Source organism: Teleopsis dalmanni, chromosome 2, assembly GCF_002237135.1.
Source record: "Teleopsis dalmanni isolate 2A chromosome 2, ASM223713v2, whole genome shotgun sequence".
NCBI classification, from domain to species: Eukaryota; Metazoa; Arthropoda; class Insecta; order Diptera; family Diopsidae; genus Teleopsis; species Teleopsis dalmanni.
The window spans coordinates 203,556,562-203,582,101 of NC_051847.1; the positions used below are offsets into that span (position 1 = coordinate 203,556,562).

At 26.4% G+C, this 25,540-nt stretch overlaps 3 protein-coding genes across 3 annotated transcripts; 2 read left to right on the forward strand and 1 right to left on the reverse strand.

Moving 5' to 3' along the window:
• Positions 1-9,616: 9,616 nt before the first annotated feature.
• On the reverse strand, positions 9,617-12,906 carry LOC119682396 (choline O-acetyltransferase-like). Its single transcript, XM_038095830.1, has 7 exons — positions 12,740-12,906; positions 11,868-12,674; positions 11,687-11,809; positions 10,874-10,931; positions 10,657-10,803; positions 10,395-10,595; positions 9,617-9,913 (listed from the first exon to the last, which is right to left on the reverse strand). The coding sequence occupies exons 1-7, from the start codon at positions 12,886-12,888 to the stop codon at positions 9,716-9,718; spliced, it is 1,683 nt and encodes a 560-aa protein (XP_037951758.1). The 5' UTR covers positions 12,889-12,906; the 3' UTR covers positions 9,617-9,715.
• A 5,251-nt stretch (positions 12,907-18,157) lies between these two features.
• Positions 18,158-19,217, forward strand: LOC119682397 (extensin). The gene is made up of 2 exons (XM_038095831.1): positions 18,158-18,240; positions 18,302-19,217. The coding sequence occupies exons 1-2, from the start codon at positions 18,234-18,236 to the stop codon at positions 19,093-19,095; spliced, it is 801 nt and encodes a 266-aa protein (XP_037951759.1). The 5' UTR covers positions 18,158-18,233; the 3' UTR covers positions 19,096-19,217.
• Positions 19,218-22,808: 3,591 nt separating this feature from the next.
• On the forward strand, positions 22,809-23,362 carry LOC119682398 (omega-conotoxin-like protein 1). The gene is made up of 2 exons (XM_038095832.1): positions 22,809-22,956; positions 23,081-23,362. The coding sequence occupies exons 1-2, from the start codon at positions 22,852-22,854 to the stop codon at positions 23,240-23,242; spliced, it is 267 nt and encodes an 88-aa protein (XP_037951760.1). The 5' UTR covers positions 22,809-22,851; the 3' UTR covers positions 23,243-23,362.
• Positions 23,363-25,540: the final 2,178 nt, after the last annotated feature.

The window sequence follows — 25,540 nt, forward strand, 5'->3', positions numbered from 1 at the left end:
CATTAGAAAGTTGTTATCTTATAAAGGTTTAAGTATACTAAATATTATATCTTTTCAAATTTCGAATGACGAGCTTAGTAACTATTAAAACTGAAGTCGATGACATATATAAAAAAAATATATAATATATACCATTATTAGAATGTATTTGAAAACATTAGGTATACCAAATATATGTTTAAATTTTTTTATATACAATATATCCCGATTGTTCTAACAAATTAGTTTAAATGTTTTATATAGTATTAGTTTAGTTTTATTTATCTTAAATAATTTTTTGTTTAGGGTATATTCAAGAGTAAATGCAATTGATTACTTTTATCCCTTCGAATAACATTTCACTTATTGTAACATATATTATTAGTTATCATTATTATATTATAAATCGATTTTAAAGGTTTTTAAAAATGTTGTTTACTTTAATAAAAATTAAAGTAACGAAGTGTTTTGACCAGCTGAAAATAATTAATATGTGAACAAATACCAATACCGTAAGCGTATTAGCTTATAACACGTAATACATTTTTTAAACAATGCTTTTTTTCTTATATTTAAGAAAGGTGGCATCATTAAAATATAGCAAATGTGTAAGGCAAATTTTAATTGAAGAGAAGACTAGAATAATAGGGTAATATTACAATGTCTTACTCAAAATATGTTTTGTTGTTGTCGTTCTGCACTGTTATTACACACCGAGGACACCCTAAATTTTCGAATGTTCGAACATACTTGTAGTTTAAGCTATGGGGAAGCAGAATGGCGATACTAGTGGATATGAAATTGATTCTAAGTTTATGTAGCTTGTAACTATTTGTAAGTTAAAAAAAAATAATTGTAGAGCTGTAATTATAGTCGAGAATTTTTATTTTTTGTATTTTGATACTCAATGAAATATAGAAAAGGACTTTAGCCAATTATTTTATACCAATAATTTTATGTATTGTAATGTACTAAAAAAACATGTACATCCACTTTCAACATGTTTTTGAAAAAATAAAAAATGACGATACATACATAGATAATTTAATACAAATATATTATTTACTATTTTATTTAATGTATATTTTCGACAAAATAGTTAAATTTTTTTATATTTTATTTTTTATTTTTAAAAATATAAACTATTTTGTCGATTAATGAAAACCATCTAATCTATTTGGTGCTAGCAAAGTAAATTACTGACATTATCTTGTCATGAAGTAAGAATTATTAAGAATCTAAGTGGTTTATGTGTTCAATTAGCATCTTTACAAACTTTAATAAATAAAAAAATTCTGTATGTATGTTGATCCTTTTTCCGAGCCAGCGCAACTGGGCACTTTTACTTTTTGATAGCTGGGGGTACTACAGGGTCCCACCCATCTCATTGATTAATTTATGTATTGTCTATAAGCTTCATGATTATTCAGTGATTGATCTAAGATCTGCGTACCTCCCCGTGCGGAGAGTGTTTACTCTAAGATTAGATAGTGGTAAGTAGGATAGCCTGTCAATTTTCGCATATAACTTCAGGGCTCTGTCCCTTGTGTAATTTTTGATCGGGTCTATTCTAAGGTCTCTTAGCATGACGTTTGTGCGGATTTACCAAGGCACTTTGAAACGAAATATTTTTGTATATCTATATTAGAAAGAAACATTAAGATATATTTAATGTTCTTTCTTTTATTTTAAAATTAATGTTTGAGATTTTTAAATACGGTAAGTAGAAAATTTTTTAATTTCTAAAATTAATTTCAACATTTTTGATGCTTTCTAAATATTTATTTGGATTTTGGGTGGTGTTTTAAATTTAAGTTGTAGTTATATTATTGAAAAAAAGTGTTGTAAATTTTTTTTTTTATCATTTTTATGATTTTTTGGTAGAGACGGTACCATACAATGGTGTCACAGTACTGACTTTGGGTCCAGCTAAAGTTGTTGCAACGACTGGTGGACCATCATCATCACCGCCACCGCCACCTTGCTCTGGAACTAAAGTACTTGGAGTTGGTGGTGCAGTTGGCACCGTATAGATGGATGCAGAACTAGCAATTGTTGCCAAGCACACAAGGACTATGGCTATTAATAAACCCAATACTGAAATAGGAATATATATGATTAAATATAAGTGTATTATTTTATAAATATTTTATTTTTTAATAAAATAAACAAATTGTGTGTAATTTGTAAGGATTTAAAAATATAATATACTTACATTTCATTTTGGAAATTATTGTCTCTTTTATTTTTCCTCAAATAACTAAAGTATATATTTACACTGATATGTAATTAGTGACTGTCTCACATTGTACAAATCACCTGCTTTTATTGGATTTGCGAGGTTTATCTATTAGTTCCGTTCATTTATTTTATCTATGGATACATTTATTGGTATGGATATTTTAAACGAATTTAATTAAAATATATTTCTATCTCTTATCATATTTTTTGTACAAACATACTTTATTTTAATCAAATGCAGTGTAGGCGATAAAATATTTTTTATAAATGAATAAAATAATTTCATCAGTTTTTGTAAAGCAAAGTAAATTTATTCATGGATTTAGTTTTTACCTTCAAATTTTGCCTCAAGAAGTGAATTGATGAAAGCACCCAACTAAATTGAGTAGGGTATCTAATTGCGTATTTCAGAGTTAAATTTATCAATTTCCTTAACTTTTGATAAGTTTTTACTAAGAATTACTAAGAATAGATTAGAAATTATTTATTTAATTGCCTATCAGATCACTAATTTAAAATATTAAATATTACTCATATAAATTCTTATATATTTATATTTAAAAATATTTGTTTAATTATATTATATTTGACCTTTATAATTAACAAAATTGATATAATACAATCAATATGCAAATTATCAGTATAAACATATAAATAACTTTATTTCATTTTTAAATTTAATAGCGTTAGATAACCCATAGAGTTATACGAATTTTATTAAGTCAATTACTTCTGCATTCAAGACTATATTGAGTAGACAAAACATGACAAGCGATCTAGCTTTGCTTAATAAGGATATTCTTAATAATTTTAATCGAGTAATATAAAAAATAAAGTGGACTAATAAATAAATTTAATTGAATACATTTTAAAATAAACTGTTTTTTACGGATGTAATACGCAAAATAAAATGTTCTGTTTTATGATTTATTTTTAAAAATGGATAAAAATTGAAGGAATGAATCTCTAATTTGATAAAAAGTGAATTAAGTGTATATATATAATACTTTATATATACACTAATATTAAGTATATTTTAATATAAATAAATTATAGCTACGTTTAATGCAAATCAATGTCATTATTTTATTGCATCTTTATTTAACTACTACAAAGGACATTGAAGTCCGCAGCTATATAACAACAACACTTCTGAATATAATTTCTTATCAGATCGGACACAATAGTTCATTTTAAATGATCACTCGAAACAGGTAAATTACTTATTAAAATATAGAACGTACTTAAACGAATTCGCCTTAAGCCAAAAATAATGTATATGAATATGATTGCTATTGAACTAGAAATACTTGAGTGTTACAAAGACCTGATTTATTGTTATTTAAAAGTATTTCTTCAAAGTGTTTTTTTCAACATCCTTAATCTGTTTAGTGTTATGTCATATTAAGTTTGCAAAAATGATTATAATACAAGATATTAGACGTCGATGTATTAAGGGCTCACGTTATTTCTTGTTCAGCTTAATGAGACGAATATATTCCGCAATAATTGCAAGCAAGCTATAATATTTCGAGTACTCATAAAAAAGGATTTTTTAACAATAGACAGCAGTTGCTTAAATGGGCCAACTATGGTTAACTATTTGCTATCGTAAGGCATGTTACGAAGATATATAATATTCGAGTGTAATATATATATACATCGTGCTTATGCGACACGTTCATTTTAAAGTAGTAAATAATGTCATTAAAATAGAGAAGATAGCCTAGCCATACAACATAACAACAATTTTTAAAAAACCTGACAGAAAGGGTAGAAATCGAAAAAAGGAAGAAACAACGGACTGAATATAGATCTTGAATAAATTAACATAATTAATCGAAAAAAACTTAATGAGAAAATAATTAGGAATTTATTGTACAACAGACTTAGGTCTTCTATGGAGTGTTTGGATATAATCGTAAAATCAAAGTAATATGTTTTTAATTACATTCATTAATACAATTGTAGAGTTTTGTTGGGTGTTAACGCAAGTATATGACTATTTTAGGTTTAATCTCACTGTTAATAATAGAATATATATTTTTCATATTTCTTAAATAATAAGTAGGATAGGATAGGAATAAACGGGGTACTAGCTCCAAACGGAGCGGCTCACTGCAGCCATAATTGATCTTTTGTGGTGCAACAGACCCTAACCGAACAGAACAAATTCCGCCTTTCGAATGAAAGCCAGAATTTCCGCCGTTTAAGATCTCCTTATATTAAAAGGGGAGAGTAGTTCTCAACCCAGTGACCTCCTCCTGGCCCTCCTCCTGGCCCTCCTCCTGACTGGAATAATAAATAATAAGTTTATTTTACGTAAAACACATGAAGTCTGTTTTTTTAAATGAGTTCTAATTTGAATAACCATATAATTATTTTAAATATATTTAACAGAAAAATATAAACAAACATTTTATGAACTTGTGGGTGAGTTAACATATTTATTAGGGATTTGAATAAATACAATTTAATAATTATTTTTAATAGATTCAAATTAACATTTAGAAGACTTTAAATAATTAACATTAAATAATATATTCATATCTTTTTAACAGCTTTATATAGAGGAATTCAATACTTTAAATAGTAAATAAGTATAATTAACTAACATATATTTTTATAACAATTTCAGAAAATTTATTAAAATACATAATATATGCAGGTCTATAACAACAAAAAAATAGCATAGTAGCTAAGCTAATAATAAAACTTTTATATTTAATATAACAATAACAACAATGAACACAGTACTAGGTCAGTAACGCATACATTTATATTAGCATATACACATGCATAAATATTTTAATATTCACATATATGCCAATTTCACATTAAAAATTCATTTAAATTTTGCTACTATATACCTTTAACATTAATATATGTATCTATATTTATTTTTTTATTAATAATTTTTTTTTTATATATATATTACTTCTTCTCAAATATAATTTTCTATACTTTTTTGGTAATCAATATATTTTTTGCTATATATAGGATAACTTTAATTTTTTTTTATTAAATACATATAATATGTATTGTATATATACTTCTCTATATTGAAATATATATCAAGTTTACTAAAAATATTTAATTTTATTAATTACGAGTAATTTGTTTTTATATGTTGTTGATATGTATTGTTACTTTCAAGTCTATTTGTAGGTATATACGTATTATTTTTATTGAATATAAATAGTGTACTTTTTTTTTAAATGTACTAAATAATTTCTATAAATATAAGCAAAATTACTGATTTTATCATATGATAATTAAGCAGCTTATTATTAACTTAATATGGAGCGTTTTTTTTAGAATTAATTAACCATAATCAAAAAATTAAATTTTAAACTTATTAAAAGTACTGCGTTTTAAAAGTTCATTACCGTTTTGTAAGATACAGAAGTGTATAATTTTATAACATTATAAACAATTCAATTTTAAATTTTATTTAATATGCTTATAACATTATTTTTTACACTTATAAATTTTTAATTTTTTATATAAGCTCTAAAATTCAAAAATTTTATTTTGATGAAAAGATTTCGTTCGTTTAGAACTTGTATCTCGGGTCTCGGGTCAGTCATACTGATTTATACGAATGTCTATACAATTTTAGCATGTGCTTAAATATATTTCTCTAACTTTTCCATTTTATCTATATTGCTTTTTTCATTTTAAAATGTATTGTTTTTTTAATAGTTAAAAGATTTTCAATTGGTGTATATTTAGACATTTTTTCAAAATTGCAGTTTCAAGTATTTAATGAATTAAATAATAATTATCGCACTTAGTACAATTTTAGGTATTTATACATAATATACATTGTGACCGAAAAGCTTTCGGAAATTCTCATTTAAAATTGCTGTATATTTTTCGATATTTTAAGTTTATGTAGTTTACAGATGCAATTACTATGCCAAAATGGCGCGATCTGTACTTCTACGGCAGCTGTTAAACCAGTTCAAGTAGTTTGCAAACAATAAAAAATTTAAATCTAAATTGTTTTAAAATTCGTTCATTTGAAGTACAAAAGTTTATCATTTTATAAATATAATTCGTTTAACTTTACTTAACATGCTTCTACGATTATCTACACGAGAAATTGAAAAGGCAAAAAATAGCTCTAAAATTCATAAATTTTAGAGAGATGAAAAGATTTCGCTCGTTTAGAACTTGTATCGCGGGTCAATCCACGAAGTTATCACTCAAGTTATTATACATTTCAGTATAAAGCCAAACTGATAAATACAATGAACACGTATTCATACAATTTTGCATAAGTGCTTATACATATTTCCTAACTTCCATTTTATCTATAATGCTTTAATTCATTTAAAATGTATGGTGTTTTTTTTAATAGTTAAAAGATATTCAAAATTGGTGTATACTTTTAGCATTTTTTCAAGATTGCAGTTTCAAGTATTTAATAAATTAAATAAAATAAAATTATCGCACTTAGTACAATTTTAGGTACATTTATACATAATATATATAATTTTATTTGCGCAAATAAATATATGTGATTTAGTTTTATAATTATTTTTTCATACATTGATAAAATTTTCAATTAAATTGAGATTCGTTTGAAGATAAAGCGTTTGAAGAGCACAGAATATTGTAGATACAGTTAAAGCTCTCTTAAGTGGGCCCGTAAAAGTCTAGCGATTCTGTCTAGCGATTAAGAAGAGGTCTGTTTATAAGAGAATCTGTTTAACAGAGCCTTCACTATATAAAATTGGTTAAAGTTTATAACGACAGTAAATAAAATTACCCTTAATATGATTAACTAATAAAAACATTAGAAAATAGGCGAAAGTGGGCGAAAATAGGTTACGTAGTTATTCTCAATAACAAGAAAAAAAAAATATTTTTACATATAATACTAAAATATTGAGGTTTTAACATTGCAATTGTTATCATGATATTGATCTATACATCGTTTTTGTGAAGCCTAGTGCTGTCTTTACTCTTATTATGTACACTGCAAAGAAACCGAATACATATTAAGACTCAATTTTTGGTGGACTTTAAATAAATGAAAATAATGAAATTAATTGTTAGTGTGAATGGTAGTGTGATAGTTAAAGCCTCACACAATGTGTACACAAGAAGTTTTAGTCTTTTGTGTTAATATATATATGTGACAAAAAAAATATTTTAAAGGTTTTTCAAGGGTGTCAAAATTTATAAATAATAATCTCTCTCATATAATAAAAATATTTCCATTGCAACTATTTTTCTGGCTTCTTTAATAAATAAAGAAGAATAATAAACATTTGAACCACATTAGTGTATATGTTATTTAGATTTATATAAATGATCTGATATTTCTTTTGAAAACTGAAATTTTACAAATATTTTTAAAATTTGGGATAGTAAATGAAAAAAATCATTTAACATTTGTGAGGCAATTAACATATTATTAACAGACATATTAATTCTGATTGCAATAACATCACACCTCTGGGTCTATTAAATCAACTGAAATAAAAAAAATGAATCCTATTGAATCCCTTATAATGATTAATGAATATAAATAATTGATATCGGGCTATAATTTTGTCAAATTATTTTAATGTTATTATAATAATAATTTATAAATAAGTCGACTTAATATTTATCGTTATTCACTATATATAATGTGCGTATCTTCTGTAATTAAATTATGTTATTATTTCTTCAATATTGATTTTTTTGTTTAATAAACATAACAATGACTAAATTATTTTTAAGCGTATATAGGTTAAATTTATAAATTATATAAAATAGAGTTAACTTATAACAATGAAATATTTTTCAATTTAATTTGATACTAGTTTTTTATGTAATTTATTTTTACATCATTTTTAAATTGCAACATTTTGCATAAATTTTTCTAAAATATTATAATTTTTATTATATTTAATTGACCAAAGGTTTTGTTTTTATTATAACAATTTGTTTTCTAACATTTATAAGCAACATGTAATTATATTTTTCTATATATATATATATTTTTTTTTTTCATTTTATATAAAATAGTAGACTTCGTGATATAAATGAATTAATAATAAAAATAATATATAAATAATTAAAAATGAATTTTAAAAATAAATGTACTTCCAACATTTTAAACAAATATTTTAAAATAAAAAAATGTTTAAACAAATAAAATAGAATTAAAAGCATTTTAACTTTTATAAATAGATATTAAAATTAAGTTCTTATAAAATAATAGCCAAAATATTTTATATTTGTAATTATATTTAAAAAAAAATACTTTTAAATAAAAAAGAAATGTTTTAATTTTTTTTTTCTATTATGAATTCAAAAATATATAAGTTTTAATATAAATATATATTTAAATTTATTTTTATTTTTATTAATCAACCAATCACAATAAATAACAGGAAATTAAATAAATAAATTAATATTTTGTACGAAAATATGAAGGCTACTGAGGTTTAACTTGGATATGGCAATATTGTAGATCCAAGTGAAGTAATCGGATATCACCGCAAAATTCCTTACGTTTCATATAACTCTTTCAAACTGCGTTAAAAATAAATAATATTAAAACCATTAACTTTGTTTTTATTTTTAGTCAGTATCACATTAGACTCAATGGACAGATTTTTTTTTTGATGTTAACAATTTTTCCAAAACAAAAGTGAATGTAAGAATGATAAATAGTTTGAATTTTGATATTATATATATGCTTTATCCGAAAAGCTTTTATTAAAAAAATTTTTTATTGTACATATAAACTGACTTTGATAGCCAGGTGTTCATATAAAACTATGATCACACAGTTCGGTTACAAAAACATGAAGACTATAAAGTTTAAAGATTGCCATGTGCTGCCAATTGCTGCGGTGCTTACTTAAATGCTTTATAATCCTTTTAAATTCTTTATTCTTTAAAAGAATTATAGATTGACCTCAATGCCCTGTAGGGGTTTATAAAAACTAGGTATAAAACAAGTTTTATTCCATTTAAATTGTTTATACTTCCAAATCAAAAACTAAAATAATTTAAAGCTAAATTATAAATGTATTATATTAAAAGTGCTTAGTGATGGAGAAGTTCACTATATGGTTATAGTTCTTGTATACGTTATATAAATATTTATATAATTTTAACATTTTAATATACAATACAACGCTACTATATAATTTTGTAATAATTGATTCTCTTCATGTAGATTTATAAATAGCAATGATTTTTTAACTATAAGTATATATATAATCTCTTTTAACATTTTTCATAAATATTCTTTTAATCGTTTATATTAGTTAATACTAAATAGTTTAACATTTCATAAAACCTCTTGATTACATCTAAGTCATTGCTTTTGTAAATATTTAACTAACTTAATTGTTGATATGTATTTTGTTGATTATCATTTATATATAATGATATGTGCGGTATTATATACTAAAGAAAATTTTTTCTACGTTTAAGGTACAATTACTGATATGTTTTGTTGTATTTTGGTAACAGTTGTAGTTTAATTTTGTAACAGATCACGCATAATATCCAGAGTATCTTTCAGTGATTTGGCATAACGTGAAGCACTTGTGTCTTCACAAGAGTAAAATGCTGAAACACAAAAGACTATCTGATCTGGATATGGATTGTAGGAGCAACCGTATCCTCGTGGTGTTACAGGACCATAGCCCATAAAGCTGTCGGTACTGCAGGGTACCTGATTAATTTTAATATTATATGAGTTTTATTATATAGCACATTTAATCAAAATATATATTATAAAGCAGTGAATTTGTGCATAAAAACTTACACTGATTGAAATTGCGATGAATAGCATAGTGTGGTGCAGTTGTGCTTTAAAGTACTTTAGGGTGTATAGAAATACAAGTGATTTATGAAAGAATTCAATATCAAAAAATGTGCATTAAAACTATGTTCATTAGTGATTTACAATGTACCATACTAAATACAGAAATAGTGTTATAGATACTTTTTTATAATGAATTAACAATGCATATTCAAAAAAATAATATACTTGCAAAAATAATAATGTAAATAATAATAAAGAACGCCAATTTTTTTATTTTAAAACTAACTTTTTTTATTTTTAATAAAATGTAATTCTAATATATTTAAAAAAATTAAAAAATTTAAAAATATAATAAATTTGTATTTTTATAATTTAAAATTTAATATACCTGACTAGTGGATAATAAGAAACAATTAGCTATGTTATATGATTCATCGGTAAAGAGTTCATGTAATTCACCAGTTACTTCTTTGCTAGCTTCACGCAACCCAAGTAATGGTATATCAATGCCATTACCTAGAATATTTTGTACCATTACTTCTGTTTGACGTGCTACTGCACAACGGAAAAGTTCACGTAAATGATCCTTCTGCATTGATAATATGGTAGAATATGGTAAATAACTTTATTCTGATATTATAGTAACTTACGCTATAAATGCTAAACTTCACCTTACGGGTGTCATCTTCGTCTTCGCGATCGCTCTCTAAGCCCACATTTGCTCCTTCATCTTGACACATAGCTTTTGCCCAGTCTAATGCTTCAGTACTAGCAGCCCGTATACAATCAACACGGCCCTAAAAATATGGAAAAAATGTTGTAGTAATTGATATTAGTAAATGTATTTTTATAAGTCCATTTACTAACCAATAAGAAACGTCTGGTAGAAGCGCTTTCATAGGTTGCCACCAAATGCCCATAAAGTCTGTATACATATAAATGTTTAATTTTTTTTATTAATTTTATATTAAAAAATTAAAAAATATTTCTAATCATTATATGAATTATATTATATTTTACTTTTTTTGTGATTATACGTATATGTGAGAAATTTGAATTGATCTGTTATATTTATCTATTTTACAGAAAGACTTAAAATCACATATACAGATTTTTTCTTAATACAACAAAGAAAGAGTTTAATTACGATTAAGGTTTATCTTCAGTTGTTATATATGATAATGACTTTAATTCTTTATCCTAAAAATAATTGTAGTTAAGGATTTTATCATTTTGTCTAAGGAATTTATTTTATTTTCTTTCAACAAAGAAAAAGAAGTCATCAATACTATATGTAACTATAACTATACTATACTAGGTATATGCTGTTGTTGAGTAGTCCTAAGCTGTAAAGTTTCGGTTCCATATTGTTTATATTTAATAATTTTTCTAGATTTTACTTATAAAAATATGAGAAACTTTCGAAAGATATTATACTTTGGTATAAAATAAAACTGGTTCGATTTATGACAAGTTTGAAGACCTTTGAGTTATATTCAACATCTGTATCAAAAATTTCATAGCTTTGTTTCTTTAATTGCTTTTGATATTGCTTTCAAAAAATGATTAAATAATATATATATATCAAATGTGGTATCATTTTTTAGGGATTTGAATAACACATATTTTGTATATAAAACCTAAATTACTTTTTTCCTATTTTAATTTGTTATTACTTACTTAAAATGAGCTAATTGCAAAGCAAGTTGTATGTAAACATCTGGACTAACTTGGCACGATTTTATGAAACTTTTTCCATAGCCTCTATAACGATAGACATAGAAATCCAAATTATCTATTGCTCTGAAATGAAAAATTAATTTTTAATTCTGTCTAGAATTACAAATGAAAAAACACCAACTTATTGACAGTAACTGTTGCCTGTGCAAAGCGTTTATTTATTTCAGATGGTATGTCCCATTCTAAACGTTCGGGTGGTGGTAAGTGATGTTGTGGTACACCATTATTATCAGTAGGATGTTCAATAATATTTTTATATATCTTCTCTAATAGTTGGACAACAGCTAATCCTTCCGATGAGGAATGCTCATAGCAAAGACCCCAGGTGCCATCATTACAAATAATTATTTGCATAGTTTTATCGAACCAACGATTTCCGGAATTATATTCACTGCCACCGCCATGTATCATCTCATGAGCCATATTTGTTTCATCACGATTGCAGGCATAATGAACTGATGTTTCAGCACCATTGAAACCGCAGGCATTAAAGGTGAGTGGTAGTGGTTCATCTAAGCATAAAACAAACAAAGCAGTATCAATTAAATCAAGTATGCGCTGATTACGCTCATCCAATTGTAAGGTGGCACGATCTTGTGCCCATAATGTACGTGGCTCAGCGCTAAGTAGACCAACTGGCGGCGGCTTCGCTGGCAGACATGGTGCATCGCTTAACACATATAGTATTTGCGAAGCTATTTCACTTTCAGACAGTTTACCTCGATCACTGGCCTTTAGTATTACGGAATACATTTGATTGCGACACATAACAATGACGTGTTGATCGTCAGTCTTTTGTTGCGTATAAAATTGTGAGTCGCGATCTACTCCTGGACGACGACATGAACCTAACAGACGATAAAATTGTGCCATACATAGCGGTTGATTTTTCTCACGTGATGCAGTACGTTCGATAGGCAAACTTCCACTGTGAATTATGTTGAAAATATTAAATACTGTATATTTTGTTAATACTATATTATGATTGTATACCTATCAAGCAATTCTTTATGCTGCATTATGCCATCTATAATACGTGCAGCAAACCGTGCCACATCATGTACAGTAACAAAACGCATAGGTGGCAATACCATGCCAGGATTAGAATTGATTGGCAGTGGTATTCGTATGTCCATGTACATGTCATTCAGCCAATAGTTATATGCCTGCAAGAAATAATAAAGTATATTCTAAAATTGTTGTATGATAGTATAGACCAAATGACATTTATAATTCAATAATATACATAAGTACTAACTCTGGTAAATAACTATAAAAAATTAAGTATAATTTTTTCTATATTTTAGATTTCTTAGTCATTACATTTTCCGAGAAACCCATGTTGATAGGAAAAATTGTGTGAAAGAAATAAAATTCAATCTTTTTAACATTCTTGAAGTTTGGGGAAATATTTTCAAATTCTTTTATCTATCTTATGTCGTAACTTTGAGTTAAAAACTAAATTAATTTTTTTGATATCTATTTGGTATCATGTTAACATTTCGAGGCATTTTATGTAATTAACATTAACAAAAAAAAATTTTAATTACGTTTGGATTTTTGGTACTATTAAAAAATTTATTCATTTCGTTGTTAATCGGTTTCCATTATACCACAATACTTTAAACCTCTTTAGATATATATATATATATTTAGAATGTGTTTGGTTTTCTGATAATAAAAATATCACATGATGAAAGTCTGTTTTTGATCAAATTTCCCAAAGCGCACGACCCGTTCATGTTTCATAAATATTTATGATGTAGGCAATCCTTACCAAGTTTGTTTATGTTAGATATTTTTTTATATAAGCAGATATATTGGTCTGTTTTACAGCTCATATATCACTTAATTTATGCATTAAACTAATTCTGCTGTTGATTGAGTGACTGTGTATTCGCAGTTGGAAACATAGTGATCCGTCATTGAAGTTGTCATAGACAGATACTTAAAGTTCGACAGACCCAAATGTATAAATAATTTAGTAATTTGTCTTCAATAACACATTGTGTATTTGTCTTCAGAACTGGATGTGTCCATCTCTTGCACAACGCCAGTGCCAAGTAATAATACTTGTTCGTAGCAAAGTTTATCTTTTTTATTTCATTTTCAGTTAATTTTTATCACATTCATATTTGCATCTTTGCTTGTGTAATAGTTTAATGTTGCAGATTCTATCCTCAGACAGTTTTCAGGCAATGTCATCAAGCAAAACATGGACCACTGGGTTCATTTTAAATTTGAAAGTGCTTCTTAGCGTCTTAAACTCGTATTTAAATAAATGTGTATTAACTAATACATTAATATTACATGTGTATTAAATTCGTAAATTAAATTGATAAATATGACATAAAGATATATAATGACCATTTTATGAGTACGTCTCCGTGTCCACTTTCATTTATAAATCGTGGAATCCAATCTTATATCAGCATTTAATATGCGATGGTTAATTAGGTTTTTAATTCGTTTATTCATCAGAAGCCGGCAAACTTCTAGCTTAAATTTTGCATTTCCGATAGTCTTATTATACAAATATTCTCAATATAAAGGAAAGTTCAAAATTTCAAACTTCTTAAACATATACAGATTACTTAGAGTGATAAATTCATATTTTCGAACATGGTATCGCAGTTTCTAATTAAGTCATTGAGCATTTAGGTTATTTAGTCTAACATAAAAGTTTTCGAAGTATCATAATGGGTTAATTTTAAAAATGACTACGGAATCTCATAGATTTGCATCTACTATTTACAGACTCTATATATCTTAATTTTGAAGTTCCACAAAGAGAATCGAATATATAGCAAATGAAATCCGTATTTCAAGCAATAAACTTTAATCTATGTTTTTATATGATTAGTTTTGGATCCGTTCTAGGTATTTCTCTAAATTATTTTTCATTTGTAGTAATATTTGTGCTAAACATTTATTTTTTATTCTTTTTAATAATTATTTTCCTTCTTATTTTGTTGGCAAACAAGCATTTGTGCCATTCTTCAGAAATTCAGAAAATACAATCTGCATTCCCAGAAGTGAATGACGTATATTTGTTGTTTTAAAGATCAATAAACAAAATTGAAATTGAAATTGGCATCAAAATAATTACGAATAAATCAAAAATTCCCCATTTAAATTTCCGTTTTTACGTTCTACGGTGCATCAAACTTAAAAATCAAACAGTCTACATATTTTATTTTGACTGATATGCCTATAAATTTTCTTATCAGTTTGAGACTCTCTCGGTTGGAAATTGCTTTTACGCTTAATTTGGAGTACAATTTTTTAAATAAAATAATGAATGAATCAAAAGTTTATATATTTCGAAAGAATTCTCTACTCGTCTGGAAAAACAAAATAATTTCGTAGAATGAGTTGTATTTCCATGAACTAGACATACATACCATATTTTAATTAACTATAATATGTGACAAGATCTGTCACACAGCTAAATTAGTATACTGCAGATATTGCATATTTTGGAATAATATAATAAACAAATATACTTGCTAAAATACTATATCAAGTATTGATATTCGTAATGATATCAGGTTAAAGTTAAAGCTAGTTAATGCATATGCACGTTATTTAATAAAGGACTGTCATAATGGAATTTTATGAGATAGCCTCAATGAGTTATGAGATTGCCCCAATACCATGGTAAAATTTCAATCCCTCAAAATTGTTACTTTCCAATAATTTAAGATGAACTTTTATGAGAACCCAACACAAATAGGGCTGGAGTTTTTTCAGCATCCGGTCTCTTGCCTCACCTACATTTTTTGCTGCTGGTAATAACAAGTTTAAATGCGTGTATTGCAAGGAGACAATGCCTAGTTAAAATATTGGGTAGTGTTTTACGATGATTTTGATCAAATGATAACAACTGTTCATTTAATAATTTTTTATTTCGCACATAAATCTAAAAAAAATATTAATTTGATCATCTGCAAGATTGATGCCAACATCAGCAATATCATTAGCTATGTAGTGTTCCTCTACGTTGCTATGACGGGGTACCCATTTACTACTGAAAAATTTTGGTTAATACCCAGTATGAAGAGATTATTTTATAGCCGTTTGTATATCTACGAAGAAATTTATGATGAAGTACCCAATAGGTAGACACACAAATCATGATCATATAAACCATTACTTATTATTGCCGACAATTTTTGGAAATTCTGACAATTTTGGTGCTGTCATTTAATATGATTGCATATAGTTTTGTTTCATAGATGATTGTAGAAACAGAAATTGGCAAATATTTGTAGATTCTAACATTATAAACAATCAAGATGTAAAAGGGAAATTTGATTTTGTATGCAATATTATTAAACAGTGAATAATTATAAAAATAAATTGGTGCAGTTTGAAAAAACCGTATTATTGGGTAAAAATAAACATATAAATCAAAAAAGTTATTATGTAGAAAAAATATTCAAGTTTAGGGTAGGAAAAGTACAAATAATTGAAAAATAAACTATCTTTTGATGGATATAACACATCGGCTGATAAGTTCAAAGAATAACCAATTAAACAACAACTTCTTGACAAAATTTGACTTTCTTCATTAACGTAGTTTTCTTGAAGAGTAATACAAGCATTCCAGTACCTCTCTGACATTTGGATACATCTTTTGTAGAAAAATTTGTCTTTGGCCTTAAAATAGGTATTTGTTTAGACAATGACTAATTTATTGAATACATATATATCTGCGTTAAGCATTTTTTTTATCTATAAACAGGTGTTAGTAGCTGAGGACTAAATCTAATGAAAACGGTGGATGCGGAATTAATGCGATAATATAGCATAATCGATTATTATATTCCAATTACATAGTATCATACTGCTAAGTCAAAGTAATGAGTCGTCATCATTACTCAGTAGTCATGTAACAATATATACTTTTAATTTGTTAGATGAAACGTATAGGTATAATGAATTCCATGTATCTGTCTGTCAATATGTAGTTTCATATATTTTTATTAATCCAGATAAATCAAGTCGGTACATAGAATATTGTATAAGAAGAATATTGTAAAACTATAATATGAAGAATTTAGGAGACGTCGTTAATGATTTATTTAGAAAGTTCATCTGCCTATCTATCATTCTATCTGCTAATAATCAAGCAGAAACGCCCAAGACGCATGTGGAGGGTTTCGATTACAATCACGCTTCATAAAACTGGATTTTTAAATAATAATGATAATATGATAATATGACAATTCATAAATTTTATATTAAAAATTACTTAATATACAAGAATGTATATCAATTAACAATTTCTCTACCTTATATTATATATAGTTTTCATTTTAATAATAAATTATTGTGTAGTAAAGTAGCAATATATTGCTTTTCTTAAGCATCCACAAGGTATGTAGTGAACAATCATTAATATTGTTTGTAGTTACTTATAAAATGCGTCTAAAATCAAAATGCAATTTACAAACCCAATTAATTGTATATGTAATACATACCACTATAAGATCCTCACCTTATTATATCTCTATGGCTTCTATAGAAATTTATAGAGTTACGTTAATATTACGTTAATATAGTTACGTTAATATTTTTAAAGTACATTCATAATTGAAACTAAGATTCACATCAGTCAGTTTAATGTGTCATTGATGCTATAGATTTCTATAAATATAAATCTATAAACATTATTTCAAATTGGCATTGTATTTAAGAATAATAGATTTCTAAATTATTAACGTCTATACAAGAATTCTTTGTCGTAGTATGTATTACTGATCATTAAATTCTTAAAATTGGTTTTAAATTAAAAGAGTGTTAACTTTTTCTTCATTTTCTCCTCATAAAAAAAGTTTGTCTTTAATAAAAATTTTTCACTCATAAAAAACATTACAAGGCATTAGAATTACAAGACATTATACTTACAAGGCATTAAAAATGATGCCTATAATTCTTCCACTTCCTGAATGTACAAACATTTTTAATGACTATATTAAATTTTATGTTTTTTAAATATTGGTAAATTCTACATATAATACATAATTACTATTTCCTGTTATTTAAAACGTGTTCCATGTTATTTATTATATTTATAAAACTAGGGCGTTGCCAATAACATCTTAAGGGTGTGTTACGTTAACCTTTTTCAAAAGAATTCATTTTCAATTCTTCTTCATAAATGTTTTATAAAGTTCATTGTCAACATGAAAGATACTTATTTTTATCAAATTGTATTAATTTTTATTTTTTGGCATTGTACCTATTTTAACTAACATTTAAATTTGGAAAAATATATAACTGACAATTGATATGCGATATCGCTTCCTATCTGCTATCAAAAGCAATGAGAAAAAAATCTACAACATCTTAAAATTATATATAAAAGTCAAAAATATAATGTAAGTATAAATATTGTGATACGGTCCAAAAATATATCAGTTCAGCAATTTCATCTTTTAAACATCGATATTACCCGCAAACGAACGCACGACACGAAAAGATGAAAGGTAACTTATTTAATTGGAAGAAGTTTAAAATGTGTACTAACTTTAGTTTGTGTTTATTTAGTATTGGTAATAGCTTTAACATTATGCTTTGCGGCAGTGGTCTGTGCACACAAGGACTATCAGTTAAGGTGCACAAAACGTGAAGTTGGCATACGCTGGCCAAGTTATTTTAGTAATTCTGAATATTATGTTTGTCAGAGTGAGAACGGAAAACAATTAAAAATTAGCTGCAATCCTGGTGAGCTCTTCACCTTTGTACTACAAAGATGTGCTGAACCAAGTAAATTTATACCACCACCACCAATGAATGCCTTGCCCACCGCAGCACCTTTGGTCGAGCAAAATGTTAAACCAAATTTACCTAAACCCATGACATCGAATGGCGTATCACCACCTTTAGTAAATATACATCCACAACCACAGCCACAACCGCAACCACAACCACAACCAATAGATCATCAGCCACCAATTATTGCTCCAGAACGTCCACCAGTTTTGGAACATCCTATTCATGAACCATCAGTTGTTGAACCAATTGTTGATCACAATACTGCAGGTGCTGCTGGAGAGGAAGATGCAGCTGTTGCAGTGAAACCAAAGCCACAAATACCAGCTAAACCTGGCAAACCAGCTGGAACCTCTGTGCCATTACCTCCAACACCAGCTCCAACGCCTCCAATGGTACCAGTACCAGGCAAAGAAAATTCACCAAGTAAAAAGAAACCAACAACTTCCCCAAAGAAGCAAACTACATCAAAATCTAATAAGAATAAGAAGAAGGCTGGTACTAAACCAAAGACTCCAAAGAAACCAGTGGCAAAAAAACAAGTCCCTAAAAAACCCACACAGGCGTAAGAGCATATTAGCTTTTAACTCTTGCTAATATGATTTAATAATCAGTTCAAATTTTTTTTTTTTAATTTTATTATAAATTAATAATAAACATTACGCAGCGGAATTTCTACATAAAAATTTATATTTTCATAATGAATTACTTCTCCTTAAAACATTGAAAGTGTTAACATCTCTTTAACTTAAAAATCTTTTTTCTAAGTGTGAGCTTTTGAATGTTCCTTTCTAGTATCCAATGTGTAATCGGTGGTTTTCGAGCTACAGATAATGTTAGAATATTTAAAGTTTAGTTAATTTATTAGAACTGGGTACAGTTGACTTAACATAAGTTAAAAGATGTGTTTTTAAAGCCACATCGATCGATAGAGACGGTTAAGGAGTTGAGGTAAAACTCACATAGGTTTGAGTTTTGAGTCTCGTTGTGAGTCCCAATTTTTTTCATATTTAGCATTATACTTTGTGGTATAATAATTTAAAAAAAAATAATAATAGCTACTTTATTGGATAGAAAATGCAGAGAAAATTTCTAAGTTACTTTAAAAGATCATGCGATTTAATTATAGTATATTAAAAAGTATGAGTAATAATATGAGTAAATTAGTAAAAAATACACAATTAATTAAAAAGTATAATCATTATAATTATCATAATTTTAAAACACTTTAATTAAATTTATGTAATTACTGTAAAACGGGTGTATTGATTGCATGTTAATAGCTGATATTGTTTTAAAAAAAATAGTACATGTAGTATAGATACTTATAAAATTTTTCATAATGAAGTTGTTAGTTGTAATCTATTCCTATACATTTTATGACATTTCGATAATACAAACTATTATTCACCATGTTATATTTCATATATTTGAAGATAATTAACCTTACTTTATTTATTTGTAGGTTTTAGGAACATTAATAGACTAACTTATTCATATTTATTATTATTATTAAAATTATTGACGTGAAATCGTCCAACAACCGGTACCGTAGAGTAGAAGAGTCTTATTGTGCCAATTTTACTATTAATTACACAAAGACCTTTAAAGCTTTGTGAACAAAGTCCAGAACTAAACCTAGAGAAGCACTTTGTCCTGGTGACAGAAATTCCATATTCATATTTTGTTATGATAATATTTAAATAATAAGTATAATATCTTCTAAGTCCCAACTAAAAGACTTCGTAGAAAGACGTTGTGCTCATAGATTATTTATGTTGGAGATATTTGAGCTAATGCACTTGAGCACTTTTACTCTTTATCAACTCGAGGTATCTTCAAAAGCCCTGTTTACGCCTTGACTGGATTATTGTTTATCACTACATCAGACTAAGCAATAATTGACCTCAGATCTGCATACCTCATAGATTATGCTATATAGTTTATATAGTTTTTTTTCTGTCATATTTTAATCAATAATCCTGAAACGTGGTAATTGTTATTTTATGCCCAGAGTAGAATAGGCACTTTTTTTACATTATTCCTCTTAAAATAGTCCAAGAAATTTGAATTCCTATGTCTTCGTTTTCTCGTTCATTTCAAAAGAAAGATGTCGCTTATTTTTATGTGTAAAATTGGTTTTTGTAAATTTAAATAAATAATAAACAAAATATTTTAATCAGCGAATAATAAGTATTGCATCGTCCTCGAAAACTCAGTTAATCTAATTGGTAAGAAAAAAACCAATTTACGAATATTGTAATAATATTATTTAATATTAATGTAGAAAAAAGTGATTACAACACCGAAAGACAATCTGTTAAAATTAAATAAGTTGTACACTTCAAATCTCAGACGCTATATGAAGTCAAGAGCTGAAATCCAAAACTGATTGAAGTGCTAAAATTGCCATATAAAATAAATTTTATTGTTAAATATAAATTTTATTAGCATATGAGAGAGCAGATTGCCATGAAATACTCTATTCTTATCTGATAATCTTGTATACATTTTATTTCTCAAAAATTTTAAATACATGCTACGAAAGTATTTCGTCAGTTAGACTTAAAGATAAGAACAGATTGAATGAAGAAACAATTAGATGTAAAATATAAACTAGAGCTTAAAAGACAAAACTAATTAACTAGGTTAAACTATATAGATGGGAAACTAAAATATAATAAATAAATGTATATTTTTGTAATAAACAGCAATTAGTTGTATATCTAATTAGTTTAGTAAAAGTATAAATGGTTTTAGTAATTTAAATTTATAAGCTATCAAATAAGTGATTTTTAAACTCTCCCACACATTATTTTCACATTATGATAAAATAAGAGGTATATTAAATTTATGAAGACTCTATAAATCAAATAAGTATTCTACTCATAAAATGTTTGGAATAATGTAAATAAATTACAAATAGTTATTATTCTCGAATATTTATTTTCTTTTTTTCAAATAATCTCCATTCGTTCATAGCAATCGCTAAAATTTTAGCATCACTATTAGTTTTACAATGTTTACACTATCTTTGAATTTATAGTTTAACTTGATTAAAATAGTTAAGTTGGTTCTATTCCTCCACTTTATTTGCAAATAAATGCTGCTCTACACTTATTCTCAAGTCATCTGCATTGTTTGGAGGAAAAGTTTAACAGGAAGCTAAACTAAAATATCTTGTGGCAGTGTCAGCATATTCCCTTCTATTCATTGATGTCTGGGTACCTAGAATAGTATCTAGGGAATTGTATTTACTCCTTTCTGCGTATTGAATGATTAACCGCACACATATATTTGATCTTGCAAATAATATCATTGCTGTTATCAACAGTAATTATAAATATTGTATGGGTCTTTCAATTGCGAAGTTCTCGACCAATGATACAAAGAATGTAGTATTCATTCTTTTTTGAATATATATATTCATTTCATAGTGATTTGAAATCTAATTTGAATGTGGAAAGTTTTTATGGTTACATGTGCATGTTAAAAAAATACTAGATTCGGTGTAATACAGATCGTTAAATTTATCATTTAGTTTACTTAGTTATAAAAAATATATCTAAAAATTATTAGTTGTTATATATCTTAAGTGAATATCGCTTAAACTGCATACTTCGATACTTTTCATAGAACAGGCATATAATATGCGATATATTATATGCTTGATAATATGCGATATATAAAAACACTTTTTATTATTTTTATTTTAATTCGAATTACTTAAAATTGGTAAATAAGATTAATTTGATTATTTAGTTAATTTTATAAAGATGTGTTAGTATAAATTATGATAAAAAGTATTGCAACTAACTATTATCATCTAGTATAACAATTATAAAGCTCATGCAATCTAATATTACTATAGTAATACATATATATAGTAATTTATAGCATGATATTAATTAATTTGTCAAATTTATGTTTATTATTTAGTTTTAAAATGTTGAACTTAATTATAATATTATAATTACTTTTAAATATAATTGATCTCGAAAGCGTTTATTAATAGATTTAATGAGTTATAATTACTAGAGTTCACTTCCGTATGTAGGGTGCCGAATATAGAGGGATAAACTGACACTCAGACATAAATTACAACTAATTATTTAGCTCGAAAAATAAAAAATTATCAAATTCTATAATATGCAAATTTTTTTTTATTTAAATATTTACGAGATTAAAAATCACACTTAATGTATTTTGTTTTTGTAGACAATTGTTCTCACATGAAGTAGAAATATATAAAAGCTGCTGATATTTAGCAGAATTTATTATAAATATTTTATATTTCACATCGTACACTTTATTTGCTTTCAATAATGAAGTTCTTGAGTTTATTTGCAATTTTCTTAGTTATTTGCCTGTCCATACAATTGAACTCATGCGAAGAGAATGATGGTTCGTTATTGCTTAATAGGTTCAAGGTAAATATAATGGAAATATAACAAAATAATCGCAATTATTTAAAATATATTAATTTTTTAAGTCATTTACTGAAAAAAAATATTTAAATTTATTTATTCGTAATAATATGAATTATATTTTTAGCGAGCCAGTTGTGGACGACACGGTGATCCTTGTGTTTCGGACTCACAATGTTGTGCTAACATAAAATGCCATAGATATGCAAACAGATGTCAAGTTACTATAACCGAGGAGGAACTGATAGCCGGTAAACGAAATTTGAAGCATGTAGAAATTCAGAATTAATTTCTTTACTAAAATCGATTTATTATTATGTTTTTTGTGACTAATTAACATAATTAGCATTGATGTACATTTCAAGAATATGAATTTAGAATGTAATAAATAAAAACGTAGCTTCATATATTTAAACTTGTTTTAGTATTAGGTAATTGATAATTTTTATTGTAAAATTTACGAAATGTAAAATATTACACTGTCTGAGAATTAAAATAAATTATATTAATACATATTATATACATTTTTTAATTAGTTTGTATAGAAACTGTAACTGCTGATTCATTTTTAACACGAAAAATTATGTCAATATATATTTTCTAAAAATGAATAACGAGGTTTTTCGAACAGTAGTGAGCTACAACAACAAAAAATCATTTTATATTATTTTAATTAATAGAATTTTTGGCTGACCATACAGCTGTTTCGAATATTACCAAATACCCATTATCAGTGTTCTTGGAAATAATTCTTGTATTTAATTATTCCGAATCGAACTCGTGCCCTGCAAAATTTGAAGCTCAGAGTCAGCGCTCCGAAACCAACGGACCCAAAACCGTACTTGACTTTTAAGTTCGCACATTTTTCTGAAGTTTTGTTACTTTGCTGTGAAAGTTTTCTTAATAAATTCTCTTGGTGTGTTTATATTAGAACGACATCATAAACCAGCTGTAAAATAATTGAATTAATTATTTATATTTTTTATTTTTAACTATTCTGTTCGTGGAGGAGGCATTATTTGTTGCATGATATCGATATTCTTTCTTATGTATAGAACCTAATCTAGGAACGTAATTCTAAGAAAGTCATGCTAATGTTACAAAATTAGTAGTCTTAATACAGCAAACAGCTGTTTACTATTTGAAACATGTGGAATCTTAAACATTTGGTCATATGTATATATATCTCTAGATATCTGATCTGAATAGAGCATATTAAATTTTTTATGATGATTGTTATTATATAAATAATAAATGGAATAGAAAATGCTATTTGGATAACGGACTCTTTCTATTGGTTTTATTCAGAGTAGTTTAGCAATCTTAATGAATGAAACGTTTGGGATTTGTGTGGAATTAAATAAGCTTAAAAACCAGTTTGCAACTCTACTATTTTAGTCTTACCATATCTTACTATATGTTACAAAATTTCAATTTTCAATATATACTACGAACACTTGAAGGAAGATAAAAATACATTCTCTTTTATTTATAAATTCCAAAATTCTCTTATATGTAAAATTAAACATTTATAATGATCTTTTTGTGTGAATTTTATAATCAATACTGTGATTAAAACTGTGTGTCAAGTCTAATACCTGGAACTTGCTGTTCAAATATTATGTATGGACAGGCCACTGAATATTTTAAAAGAGCAATGATGAACGACACTTAATAATACCATGCAACTGTTTACTGCATAATCGGCCAATAAAATTGATTAGATTTTAAAATAATTATTAGCACAGTTAGAAAATATCCTAAGAATTATTGCAGGATTATTGACCGGTCACCTGTAGATTGAATAATCACCTAACGAAATTAAGAATTCAATGCAACTCAAACTGCAGATACTGTAGAGAAGAGAGAGAAACTGCTTACCATGGGGAAGCTTACTTACTCCCCAAGTGCCCGGCACTGATGCACAAGCGGAAGAAATACATAGGAGGGTATTTCATGGATCATAAGGATCCAAGACGAGAGAAGTTAGGCTGTATACTGTCTTTCATTGAAAAAATCGGACTTGGAGAAACACTCTATTCCGACTAAGGGGTACACTAGCTCTTTTAAGTCGTACTGCAGTATTCTTTCCTTTTCAATAATTATAATAATAAACGTAATTATTTAATATATATTTTGATATATTTTTTAATATATTCTCTAAATAAAAGTTAAAAGTTTTGTCATCTATTCCATGGCAAAAACTCCAAATAGAATTTTTTTAGGTAGATTCAATGCCAAGACTATCAATTATATCATTACTCCAACATTGCTCATTTAATGTGTCACATATTCAGATAGCTAGCTACTTATATTTTGCATACTATTAAAAATATATTGCAACGCTAATAAAATTAAATTGAACTTTTAACTGAAACAAAACTAATAGAAAGATAAACAAAGTTATGACTAATTTAATGATTAATTAAAGAACTGGTAAACGTGCGGTTAATTATTATCTCAACAACTAAGTGAAATTATTTACAATAATTCTGTGAATTTGTTTAGATACATTTGATACATAATAAATATATATAGTTCACTTAAAAACTGATTTGTTATAAAGTTCATTAAATGTTAGTTGACT